We start from the raw sequence: 13,355 nt of genomic DNA, 5'->3' as shown, positions 1-13,355 counted from the left end.
AATTGCCTTAAACAGGAGAAAAGAGATGAAACACAAGCTTATTGTCTGGTTGAATATTCACTTTTATTGATAAAGCTTGAGAGGATGCATTTGTTTCTCATTTGTGATTGCAAGTATACGTTTATGTGGAAAGGAGGGGTTTGACATATTCTACCTTGTGTGAACTACAAGGCTATGTAAATTTGAGGAAATTATTACATATTTAAACTGAAATTTGTTTCAATATTACTATTTCCTATGTGTGGTACTCTACTAGACACGTACACAACTATGAAGCTCAACTTATCAACTCTAAATCAAATAAAGAAAATGCTGAACAAGCAAGTGTGCTCTTATGAACTTCTAATTGCACACCGCGTTTATTGGTACAGCAGTTAACTTCCATTATCCTCTCAAAATAAAAAGTAATCGCTAATCTGAATTCCAAAACCAGTTTGTATCCCATGATTTCCTTCAGGAGAGCAGGTCCATCATCCTCAACACTCAATTATAGGTTTGATTATACAAAGAATAACATCCAGGCAAAAACTAAAATCTGTGAGCCATCATTCGCCTTTCTTGACATTGTTATGTGATTAATATATGGTTCATTTTCAAGGCAATATGTGGCTCTGATTCTTGACGCTTGTGATTATTACTTGATTACTAAATGCCTTCTTTAACCAAATACCTCAAGTAGATGGGAAAACAAATGCGATTATTCAGCTGATGTGAAACAAAGACTTTTTATGTGATTTTAAAGCAGTATGAAATGTGGAGGCATTTGGTCTTTGTTATGTCAGAACATCGTGCCGTTACTGGAATGTTATCAAATACTCAGGATAAGCCTGGACGTCATGGAAGATGATGAACATGTTGGGATTAGCCATGTTGTCCACAACACTGTCGTACAACTGAGGGGCCTTGTTGCTCTTGACTGGTGGTTCGATCATGCCTTGTTGTCCAAGCGCGTAATCCCCGGTCAGCACTTGGCAGAGGTACATGCACTTCTCCCCTTTCGGATTCGGCTTGGAGTATGTGTCCTGGGCAGAGTAGTTGGCATTGACAGCAAAGTACGTGCCGTTGCCAAAAGCAGCAGCTGAAAATTAAACAACAGCAAAAATGTTTTGTTTTAATTTATCTGTGAGCATCTATCTTCCATTCACTGAAGTTAAAATGAAGAAATAACAGAAAACAACAAGCGTATTAATGTTTTTGAATTGTTTCAGTTAAGCAATAAATGTAAAGGAAGAGTCTGGTGAAACTTTGTCCCATATTTTCAACATAAACTTCTCACCGTTCTTTCCTGCGTAAACCCTGTTGAAGCCATTTTGATTAATAATGTTCACTGTGGTCTCAGTGGTGCCGTGGAACAGACGCTTCTCGTTGTTTGCATGACCGTTTCGCTGCTCAATGTCACGCTTCTTGATCTGTATGCTCTTCCACAACATAGGGTTCTGGATCCTCTCAATCTAAATAGGAGGGAAAAGTTCATTTGTGACAATCAAAAATGGCATTTTCTTTTGGTACTCTAAATTGGACAATACGAAAAGACCTGGTGTCGTGGATAACATGCATATGCACAAAACAGGGTCTGATAGATGCGTACGCCACTTCTCAAGCAAACGTTGGGATCTATAAAAACAAACCTGACGGGAGAATGTGCACACGTGTACGCTAACTCTGACCCATGCGTAGGGAACTGTTTGGAGGAAGGGACGTGCAGGAGTGAGGTGGTGATTTGAAGCCAGATTATTGATCCACTTCATCATTACCATTAAAACCAACAGCGGTATATTTGTGCTTGCACGTCATAACCATTCCATAAGAACCTTCAATTGAAAAAAGATATGACAACTAACAACAAAGTACAAATTGCAGAGCCGAGTCATTTATAGTTCTTCTGTGTGTGTATCGTCAAGAACGGCTTTAGTTTTCTCTGTGTGTGTGTGTTTGTGTGTGTGTGTGTGTGTTAAAACGCTGCAGTGAACATGACTGCGACACTTCCATTTCCAAATAATATCCTAGATTGGAGGTTAGGATCCTATTGATCTGTGAAGTTATCTCTCCGATTGCTCTAAATATATAAATACTGGGGTGACACTCGTGCGTAATGCTGGATGCACTGGCACTAATGCAGTGTGTAAATGGAAGGATGAGGAGGAAACGAGTGTTCAGCGATTGCAGAGACCACTCACCACCACTCACCACTCTGGTTTATTAGCTGTCAGTTCTATGTGATGGGATTAACACCATTTTATATTTACCTTTCTATGTAAAGCCTCGTTTAAAAATGTAATTGTTTTTAATATATAATTGTGTAAAACTTGATAGATCGAGGATATCGCAGCTGTCTCTGAATTGAATAATCCTGCAGATTCACGTATGCTCGTTTCAAGGTGGGCTTTGATTTATAAAGTGCACATGTTCATGTGTGCGTGTGCACGGTTTTATACATGAGAATCTTTTTTTGCCCCTGACAAGTACAATTTTGAAGGCAGCAAAGAAGAAGTTATTTCCAGGAGCATAATCAAAGAAGTTCTGACATTCACTCTCTACATGTATTTGTTTTTCAATGGGTTTACAATGATAGCATTCATCACTTCCATACAGGGTTAGTAGCATACAACTGTTGACACGTTATATATGTTGTTATTTTTTAAATGCACAGGAATCAAATTGGTATCAGGAAGGAAAACATGGTAATTGAAACATCTCCAGAACAAAACTTTCTGCTCTAGTAACAAAGCAGTGTAACTAAGGCTTGATGTTTTAAATACAGTGCATTTTAAATGAGGACTACCTTGATGACTGTTTGTTTGCACGAGGCCTGGAACAGTTTCAGGACTTCATTGTACTCTGGTCTTTCCTCATGGATGGGGACAGCCACACACGTAGTGTTGGGGGGCATAGGATCCCAGTCCGCAGGTACTTTATCTAGAGACAAAAATTCTAGAGGTCAAAAAGTGAAATCGTGCTAAAAAAGGGAAATCGTTTGCGGTAATAAAAGGTTTAAATCTAGTAATGGACATTATTCTAGCTTCATATTGGAACTTCTACCAGTTACTACTGCTTTATTATCTTTTTTTGACAGACGCCTCATCAATCAGTCAAATACCTCCCAGTTTGTCAATTCTCCTTATCTGCAATGCGTCTCCCTTTTTGTTGGTGGCCGGTCCGTTTGGCAGAGTGACGGTGTAGTCTTGACCTTGGACGTTGACTTTTACATCTTTCAGCTTCTTTTGCATTGCTTGCTCGAGGTGGAAGTTAGTGTAAGGATCAAAGCTTTGATACTGGAGCCCTTGCTGTTGGTACTGCCAGTCTGCAACTTTGCTTGCCATCACCACGTCCCTCATCAGGTCATCATCTTCCTTCACCTTTTTCGTCATTGTATAAATCTCTGCGGTGGCTCTGAGTACGCCATTGCTGAATCCCTCAATGGTTAATTCGACTTGATCCTTCTTTCCTTCGATCATGATGCTCACGCCCACGGTCTTCTGGATGTTAATAATCTGCTGGTGGTCCGCGTCGGAAAAGCTGAGGATGGCGGTGTCTTTTAGGGTGTTTGTGCTTTGATCTTTGGTTATCAGATCATTGATCCACTGCTTGGCCGTGGCCACTTTAGCCTGTGTGTCTCCGCAGATGTGGAAGCAAGCCGGGTCGCAGGCGACTGGCTTGATGACAAAGTTTTCTTCTTTACGGGGCTTGTCATCAGTTCCACCCACAAAGAATGCTGTGAGAACAAATTCCAAGCGCTACATTATTAATCTCACATTCAAACCAGACTATGGATTAAAGGAACATGAACACAAAAAATGATTCTCTTCTCTGTACTAGGGCTATCACTTTCTGTTTGAAATTCTGCCATTTATTCGAACATGCAGTTCATATTCAAACTGTAATAACCTGTTTGATTTCAAATTATGCAGTCTAGAAGCATTTGATATTCAGAAAAAGTGACAGCCCTGTGCTGTACTTACATTTGAATCTTTTCCACCACCCACTATCCTTATCACTGGGTTTACTGGCAGCGCTTTGTGCTCTGTGTTGCATACTGATCTGGAACTCGTTCAGCATCGGTGCTTGGAAAATAACAATCCGAATAGTCTTCAGGGAGCCATGAGTGTTTGGGCTCAACACATCGATCACCGCGTCAAACATGGCATCTGCCACCTGCCTTGCCTGGACATTGCCTTGACCTGAGAGAGTAGAGCATAATCCAAGTTGCACAAGGCAGTGCTGGTTGATTTAAAACTCAGACTTTCCATATAATATACTCCAGACTCACCTGCGCCAATGGCAGGTAATGAGACAGAGTCGTAGGCGTTTTTCACACACATCTCAAGTGCACTTTTAACAACCGCTCTGATTTTTCCTGGGTCGTCCTGTTCGATCACGTGGAGGATTTTCTTACAACTTAGGTTACCTGGATCGGTCATTATCATGTCCTGGTTGGGCAGTGCACCTAAGGGTGAAGACAATGGATTGGATTAGTATTTTAACTTAAAATAACTAATTGCAAAGCACTAATTGTGAATTAATTCATTTATCTTGATATAATTTGATGCCCAGAACTAAGCAAGAATATTGTTTAACTTTGGCCAGTCAGGGTTATAGTGTCATAACAGTTTTATGTGTAAATGTTTCATTACCAAGGCGTTGGCACTCTCCTTCAACAGCCTGACCAGCTGCTTCTAGAATAGCCTTGGATACTCCTAATGGAGGGACAGAAACAAAATAATATGATAGCGTCTAAAGATACAGCTTAAATTGTAATTCTCGCTGTCATTTACCTGACTTGAGAGAGAAGCTGTCATTGGAGGAGTTGACAATGACCTCACTGGTCTCCATGGTTATTACTCCTGTGAGCACCTGAATGGTGACGCCGCCCATTTTGGTCTCATGCATTCCTGAGCTTGAGATAACGTTTGAGAAGGGACATTGTTGCACTGGAAAGAAATCAACAGCATATCAACCAAATAATCAATAAAAATACATTTGAGAATAACTGATCAATTCAGATAATTTTTTAATTGTATCACTTTACAGATTTCTTACATTTCTAAAAGCATCGCATATTTACTGCACATAAAAATGTTGAAAAGATGTTTGCCTACCCGTGTTTTGTGGGGAACCTGTGGGTGCTGGACCACCTGAGGCACTGGGGAACTCCTTGTCAAATCCATCCTTAAAGGCCTGTAGACAGAATCAGAACTTCTACTAAACATTTACAAATATTATCAATACATCACCAAAACATTACAAGAGCAGATGTTCATGAACATGGACCTAATTGACCATCACTGATTTGTCATAAAGTTAATTTCCATGGGAAAATAACACAAAACTACTCCAAAGCTTCTTATGTTTCCTTACCTGGATAGTTTTTGCATCGCCTGGATAAAGGACAATGACAACCTCCTTCAGGTGCTTAGGTTTTTTCATGGTAAACGCTGAGATTTCACTCAACATCAAAGAGGCAACAAGGTCTCTTGGAAAATGAAGGTTTCCAGTGCCGACAGCAGGTAAAGCAATGGAGGTCAGGCCAGTGTCCTCTGCCTTGTCCAAGCAATCCTTGAAAATGGCACTCAAGATCTGTGAGGCAAAGCAGTGATGCTTTTAAAATCTAGGTACCATATACTGAAAGTTTACACTGCTGCATACACTTACTATCCCATGCAATTTAGATATAATAATAAATATAATATTGTATAATCCTAAAATCACATTTAGCAAAAGAAAAGCAGGAAAAGTGGTAGATCTGAGGCATGTTCCATATGATACAGTATTGAAAGACTCAGATGATAGAGCATGTTACCCTTTCAGTTCCGCCTTGTCCTTTTTCCCAATAAGGTGCAATTGCATGAAAGACTTTCTTGCTCTTCAGTCGGCAGCCGTCCGTCACAATGACCTCACCAAAACTTCCTCTGGCCTTCTGGGCATTTATCAACTGCTGAAGTTCTGGTCCGGCCGCTAGCAGTATTGCATTTGAAACTGCTCCTTTGTTCAGTTCAAGATCTTCAGACACAGTGTTCACAATCACCTCAGTCTAAGAAAAACGGAATGTTATCAGTTCTTCATTTAACAAGATCCTTATTAGCCCAAAAGTCTGGGAGTTGTCTGAGCAATCAGTCAGTATTTAAAGGTAGGGTTGGTAAGTTGTTGAAAAACATTTTATCGTATTTGTTGAAATCCTCTTCACATCCTGATAGCCATGTGACAATCAAAAAAGCATGTCACAAGTGTCTGTGGCTCTGTAGTAAACACAACCAATAATTCTGTTAATGAATTATTGGACATAAGCTGATGTGCTGGTCTATCACTTACCAGCGGTCAGTGCACTCTTCAGCCAGAGAGACATACACTGCTGAAGCAGAGAAGACGTGGGATGTATCAGTTGCATTTTTTGAGTAGTCTGCTCTTGCTAGCTTTTTTTCACCCTTACCAACCCTAGCTTTAATTATTTTCTACTATTTTGTCATCACACTAAGTCAGCATGTTTAACTATAAACATTTTTAAATTATATTTACCGTGGCATCCTCGATGTTTCCTTGAGTAAGAGTGATATTCAAGCTCTCTATGGTTGTCACTTGACCCAAGCAGTTTGGGTCAGATTGGGTAGATCTAGCCTGTGTCAGAAGTGGAGACGCAGCTTGAAGAGTGACTCCACCATTTCCCAATTCACTTTTGACAGCTCTCTCCATAGCCTGAACAGCAGCGTCGTCATTGTTCACCAAATGGATCTCCTTCAGGGTGTTTTCATCATACTTCTCATCACAGTGTTCCTTCACTGCCTTGATAATTGTCAGCGCACACAAATCAAGACCAAAGCCCTGGGTTCTGCTGATGGTGGGCAGAGCCACAGTGATGCAGCCATGCCTTTCAGCAAGATCCAGGCTTCCTTTAACAGCTCTTTTCAACTGTGCCTGAGACTTCTTGGGTGCAGATGGATCAAAGACGGGTCCAACTGCATGGATAATTTTTTTGCAACGAAGCCGTCCTCCAGCATCAGTAATGACACAGTCTCCAGGCTTGAGTGGCCCTCTCTGATTAATTATTTTGTCGCATTCAACCTGCAACTGAGGTCCAGCAGCATTCAACAGTGCTGCGCCAAGACCCCCGCTGTGTTGCAGCTTCTGATTAGAAGAATTGACAACTGCGTCCACTGGGTAACTGCACAGATCTGCCTTGCAAACAGCTATTTCGACACCATCAGATGTCTGAAGCTGATATACCGGTTTTGGTCCCGGACTTTGGGCCAAATCATTCTGCCCACCACCTGTCTCATCAACTAGTTGGACCAAGCAGCCAGTGTCGGTTAACAATGAGGTCACGTACATAGTTTCTTTATCCTGGAAGAACTTCTTCACCCCAGGTTTGGTGATGTTTACACTTTCAAAGCTCAAAGACTGGACCAAGTTTTCAACTAAGGTCTTGCAATGTGTGACATCAACTCTGGAACCATTGAGACAGATGGCCTCGTTTCTAAAAGACACCGTCACTTTGTCTTTGAATTGGTCCATAAAAGATGTTTTGCATTTTTTAATGTACTCAATGATGTTATTGGGCTTGACATCAACACTTTCTTCAACTTTGGCATTCTGCGTTAAGAAGTACTCAAGGTCATCGCTGACATTCATGACATCACCCTTGTGGCCACTCACAACAACTTGTTTACCAGTGCAGAGGACCTGGAGTCTCCTGCATGACTTGCTGTTGGCATCTTGTAATTGTCTGACCAGATCCTGCCACGCCGGAGTCTCCAGGACACTGCTATCTTCTACACCGATGTTCTGTGACATCAAAAGCTTTTTCAGATGATCTTCAGCTTTGGACAGATCTCTGTCAGATAAACCAAGGAGCTCCACTCTCTGTTCACTGATCTCAAATGCAGCATTTACTCCATCAGTTGTCAGCAGGGCCTTTGTAAGCTCATCTTGCTCTTCAAACCTCAGCAAGTCCAGCACAGATTTATCCATTTCTAAATTCATTCGTTTTAATGAATATTTTGCTTCACAAATCACTTTGTCTGCTTCCAAAATCTCATCTCTTAAACCAGTTACAATCAAATCTGGACTGTCTTCTGGGAATGACATTTTGAGCTCTGGGTATATACGTTGCAATTTGTCCTGAAGACCACCTTGACACAGGAGGTGGAATATTGATGGTGACACTTTGATGACATCAGTCTTCGTCGCTTTCTCCCTCTGCACCTTTCCCTCAATTTTGTTGATGGTTTTACGAAGACTTTGCTCCAGTTCATTGACCTCATCCACAAAGCCAACCACTGACAAGACGCCGCTGGCTTTATCATGCACTAAAGTCACATCCTTGTTCTGTAACATGTGACCGATATTCTCCACACACTCTTCCAATACCTCTGAATCCAGCTGAAACTTCAGGGATTTGAATTTGGACATAGCTTGTGCAAAGGCTAACCCCACGGTACTCTTCCACTCTTTAATGATGGCTTTGGCATCTTTTTGGCCAAGAATTGAAGGTACGGGTCTCAAGATCACAGCAGATCCTTCGTGTTTTACACTACAGAAGTGTTTAGCTAAGTCACTGTGAATGGTCTCTAATGCTGATTTATGGTCATTTAGGTATCTCCACACAGCATCGTCAGTGGGTTCAGAGATGGCAGCGGGGAGTTTTAAGCAGGGCCTGTCTTTGCCATAGAGGGCTGCTCCCAAAGATGAATAGAAAGGATAAACTCTGAACTCTTCCTGCTTGCTGTGTTGCTTCTCCTTCACGACTTTCTGAGCAGCTATAGAAAAAAAACATCATATTAACTGTCAAATTGTCCAGAATTGATATAAAGGTGATAATCTCTGATTATCATTGTGCTGCATTTATACAGACACAGTATTATTCAACGTGTACTATAACTGGGTTACCTTGACTGTCTTTGAAGGTGACGATAAACTGTTCTCCTTCATTAAGCAGAACACTTTCCACATCCTCACCTGCATTCTCGAAATACAGGTGGAGGAAATCTTTATCGAACTTTTGGGTGTCTTCGATTGCAACTTGCTTAGTGACTTCAAGAGGCCGGACTGACAATCCCTTGCTTGTGAACATCCTGTTTTGAGGGCATCTTGCCACAAAGTCTGTGATTTCTGTGGGATAGTGATCAAAAGTAGTAGTAGTGGTAAGATGAGGATGAAATCACAATTGTACGAGAAATAAGTCGTAGTAATATGAATTTTGAACTACAATAAAGTCATAATATTATGAGAGTTAAGTTGTAATTTTAGGCTACAAATCATTTTAAAGGGGGATCAAATGATCAGCTTGTTGTCTGTGTAAAAATGAGGAATGTGGAGCATCTTATTAAGATATACATTAGTATAGGTTTCATGTTACCTGATCTTTCGGCACATGAGCACCACATTGTTCTGGTAGTGTCAGGGCTCTAAAAGGTTGTGTAAGAAACTGGTATTTTCTTCATAACATTTTTTCTCATTAAATTACCCCTTAAATCTCATAATATCACTTTTTTACAACATATTATCAAAATCTGTTTTCTTCAATATACCTTTCATAGAATGGCACTTATATCTTTGCCGAGGAGAAGTTGAGGGTTTATACAACACATGTTTTGAGATAAACACAATTTTTTAAATTACCTTAAGAGTAAATACGAAAACTGAATTTGGACAAGTTGTGTGTGCAGTTGATTAATAAAGTAGAATTTGGCATATTCAGGACATCATGCATTTGTTTTTGTTGGCAATAGTATGTAAAGGTCCCAGGAAAGTTATTTCTTAGTATCCGCAGGATCTAATTTATGGTGTATTTCAGCTTGGTGTTGTCTCCCTGTGTTGTGCCGTAAATATCTCCCATAAATTTACTTGGTATTTTTCTTTTTTATCATTATTATAATAACTATAAATCAGCAGAGATATGCTGAAGATGATACAGATGCACTCAATTGAAAGGCAACCTCTGTACAAGTTGTGTTTTTTGGAACTATTATTACACGCACACACATAGTAAGCAAATACCTTTTCCACTCTCCAAAGTAACCACTACGGAGGAGATGCCATGAATGATTTCCAACGTGAACGAGGCAGATGGGAATTTCGATCCCTTTATAATGTTCTCCACCAGCATCTCCAAAACCTCCTGGCTCATTTCCTCAGGAACATTCCCTAAAACAGCCGAGGTGGAGCACAGCGTTTCCTCTGCTGCTACATCGTCTCTGCCTTTAGTCTCCGCCTGAACTTCAGCTGTGAGATAATGAAGATTAAGTGATTGCACACACAATTCTTAATGAAGTAAGATAATAAAGTAACACAAGAAATGTATGAAATGTCTAATTTGTGGTAAAGCTTATTGTGGGTGTTAGCTCATGAGCCATTTTCCGACATGACCCTGGGATACAATCTAGAGAGTTTACCCAGATTCTCAGCTACTCCAAAAAACATGGTCGCCTCTGTAGAGAGGACAGACTCCTGATGTAAATATAAAGTAATTAAATATAAAGGGCCCATTCTATGGTAAAGAAAACAACAATTCATACAATTTAGAAAAACATAAGAGAAAATACCACCAGGATTATTTATATTCAATTTCTGCCCATGGATCCCTTTTACAGTGAAGGCAGTTGATTTACAGGAAATCAGCAGTAGTCTGTTTCATTATCTGAGCTGCATCAATAAACATTCCTTTCTGATGAATCACAGTTTCAAACAATTTCAACACTAAAGGGCTGTGCTTATTTAGTTTCATGTAATAAAGGTTCATATGAAACCTGAATATCAACCCAAACACGATACAACTAAGCAAAAGAAAAAGGAGAGAATGAGAGACAAAGGGAAGGTTGGAGAGAATCAAAACTGAAACTAACTGTATGTGTGGTATGACACTGCAAGTCTGACTTAATTTATCTGTAACAAACAAAAAAATAATAATCACAGAGTAAGAAACATATTGGCCTGACTTACATGTCTTGTTGACGTTATCCGATGGAACTTCCTGTTTTTGACAGTACACAAAAAAAAGGATTTAAGTCACAACTGTGTTTTTATTTATCTTCATGTGTAACCGGTTTCACCTCATAAAGCGCCCTAAATCCAATCAGACAAGTTACACATTAATTCCATTATCCACTGGGTCAAGTTAATATCACAGAAAGGCGTGCCCCTTGTTTAATTATAGCTTCCAAACAGCAGGAAGTGAAATGAGCAAAGAACACAGCGTCCAGCACGGCCTAGAGTTATGACTCCCATGTGCTCTTACATAAGCCTGGGCTTACAGCTCAATTGGCAGTATATTGATATACTAGGCATTGTATAAGCACAGTAAGGAGGTAAAAGACATAATCGATAAACCTCAGATTCATAAAATGTTTAGCTGTATATTAACAATTTCTGCTTCATAGCAGCCATGAAGCAGCCACAATTTACAAAGAGGGTTCAACTATAAGTCCATGCTCAATTCCTTCTTTACTGTTAGCTCTATAGCTTTGATTCAAAGCCACAACTCATTGAACATACATTGAAAATTGTTCCCAGTTCAAGCTCATTGAGCTTTCCAAAAAAGGGGAGGTGATAATATCTGTATTTATATGGCACTTCTACAAACAAATAAAGTAGTAGTACTTTCACACCACTTTCTCCAGGATGCACACACAGGAACCCTGACATGTCATTGCACCTCACTTACCTGTGGTGCTGGTACTGCTGCAGTCTTCTCATCTGGAGGGATTCGAACTGTCATCTTCAGAACAGCTGTATCCAACTGGATCTGGTGCGACTCTTTCCCCAGCACATTTTTCTGGTCTGTGAGTGAAGAAGAAGAAGAGGAAGATGAAGATGGACTCATTGTTAATGACGGAGTGGGTCAGATCACTTTTATAATTCTCTAGTTTGAGTCCAGGCCTTAGACGGAGCCCACCTTGCTCGGTGCGGAACCGCAGCACCGCCGTCCTGCTGTCTCTCTCGTAGTCCACCTCGCAGTCTCCGCCGCCGGACTTCTTGCTGTTGAAGTACTTCAGCAGCTTGATTTTGATTTTGGGGAAGTTGTTTTCTTCCAGCTCGACGAGCAGCGGGTAAGAATACACGTCGGACATGTCTGCTGTCCGGACTGGTTCTGCCGCTGCGCTCGAGTTACTTTCTGTTTTGTTTCTTTAGAAACGCAGCAGTTTCCCCCACTGGGGCGAGTCATCTTTTTACTTTCACTGTCTTAAGTGTGCTCAATTGAGGAACAGGAGGTACGAATCTGACATCTCTCTTCATTGTTTATTAAATATATTGTGTACTTATCTTATGCACTGCAATTCAAAGGCTTTTCTAAACATTGAATATTTCTCGTTAAACAGTATAAGGGGTACAAGGATTCTCCAAATATGATAATTCCCTCATCATAAGACCAGAAGAGTAATGTGACACATGCAGCTGAAAGACAGAAAAATAGGTGCAATGTGAAATATTTACAAATTCTTGCTTGATTTTGCTCTAATTTTAAATTTATAGTAAGAATGTGATTAACTGTTAACCTCGGCCAAACTACACAATGGATTTCCATGAAATGTGTGGAGGGGTGGGGTATGACCCAAGGAAGAACCCGTTACATTTTAGGGGGTTGGATCCAGGAACTGCAGCGGTGGCAGCAGGTATGGGATCAGGAGTTTCTGTATTTGTATTTCACCTTGTTTATTCTTGTTTTTGGATTCCCTCAGACGGACGTCATTGTAAACACCACATCATCAGACAGAAACTTGAGCTACGGTGACGTCACCAGAGCTTTAATGAAGAAAGCAGGAGATGGAATGCAGAGAAAGCTTCACAGAGCCAAGCCAAAAGGAAAAGTGGAAAATATTAAATATTAAATTGTCATGTGTTATTTTAATTATCTGATTTGTTTAAGGTAAAAAATCATGCAATTTAGACTAAACTTTTGTCATTGAAAAAATATCTTGCACCAACTTAAGTGTTCCTTTTTCTTTGGTTTATCCAGAGAGCACATAGTCTAAGTAGCATAAAATGCAGCTCGTTGCAGGGATGACATTGAAAAATAGCTGAAGTGAGAGACAAATGTATCATCTGGTGAGCAGGAAAATCTTGATATACTGTATATTTGTCTATGTCTCTGATTGTTCATTAATTAAAGGTCCTTTTCTCGTTAGATCTGGATCAGGGGAGAAAGTGGCATTTTTCACCATCCCAGGGAATAATTATTGATTCAAGTCAGACATGTTAAGGGATCAAGTGAATTAAAAGGGGACTGGAAAAATGCCTTTCCTCAAGACTCTGTCTTGCGTCTCCCGTGATTTTATATAAACGTCCACATATACTCCATCCCGTACACATGCAGGATTTCACTTGGTTTTCCTTCTCCTTATCTTGGCAACAGGAGGGAAGACAGCAGG

At 40.3% G+C, this 13,355-nt stretch overlaps 1 protein-coding gene across 1 annotated transcript in view; it reads right to left on the bottom strand.

Moving 5' to 3' along the window:
• Positions 1–325: 325 nt before the first annotated feature.
• Positions 326–13,355, bottom strand: part of LOC133022028 (uncharacterized) — a 27,039-nt gene continuing 14,009 nt past the window's right edge. The window contains exons 18-34 of the mRNA XM_061089044.1: positions 11,882–12,111; positions 11,651–11,766; positions 10,930–10,960; positions 9,988–10,212; positions 8,878–9,099; positions 6,511–8,747; positions 5,798–6,028; positions 5,356–5,574; positions 5,097–5,175; positions 4,773–4,928; positions 4,632–4,694; positions 4,268–4,444; positions 3,960–4,178; positions 3,098–3,712; positions 2,783–2,916; positions 1,277–1,451; positions 326–1,078 (exon numbers count right to left, since the gene is read on the bottom strand). Coding sequence (XP_060945027.1) covers positions 795–1,078; positions 1,277–1,451; positions 2,783–2,916; positions 3,098–3,712; positions 3,960–4,178; positions 4,268–4,444; positions 4,632–4,694; positions 4,773–4,928; positions 5,097–5,175; positions 5,356–5,574; positions 5,798–6,028; positions 6,511–8,747; positions 8,878–9,099; positions 9,988–10,212; positions 10,930–10,960; positions 11,651–11,766; positions 11,882–12,111 — 5,413 coding nt within the window. The 3' untranslated portion in view covers positions 326–794. The remainder of the gene's footprint in view (positions 1,079–1,276; positions 1,452–2,782; positions 2,917–3,097; positions 3,713–3,959; positions 4,179–4,267; positions 4,445–4,631; positions 4,695–4,772; positions 4,929–5,096; positions 5,176–5,355; positions 5,575–5,797; positions 6,029–6,510; positions 8,748–8,877; positions 9,100–9,987; positions 10,213–10,929; positions 10,961–11,650; positions 11,767–11,881; positions 12,112–13,355) is intronic.

The sequence above is a fragment of the Limanda limanda genome, chromosome 16 (genome assembly GCF_963576545.1).
Source record: "Limanda limanda chromosome 16, fLimLim1.1, whole genome shotgun sequence".
Classification (NCBI taxonomy): Eukaryota; Metazoa; Chordata; class Actinopteri; order Pleuronectiformes; family Pleuronectidae; genus Limanda; species Limanda limanda.
This window is presented reverse-complemented; position numbering and strand designations above follow the sequence as displayed.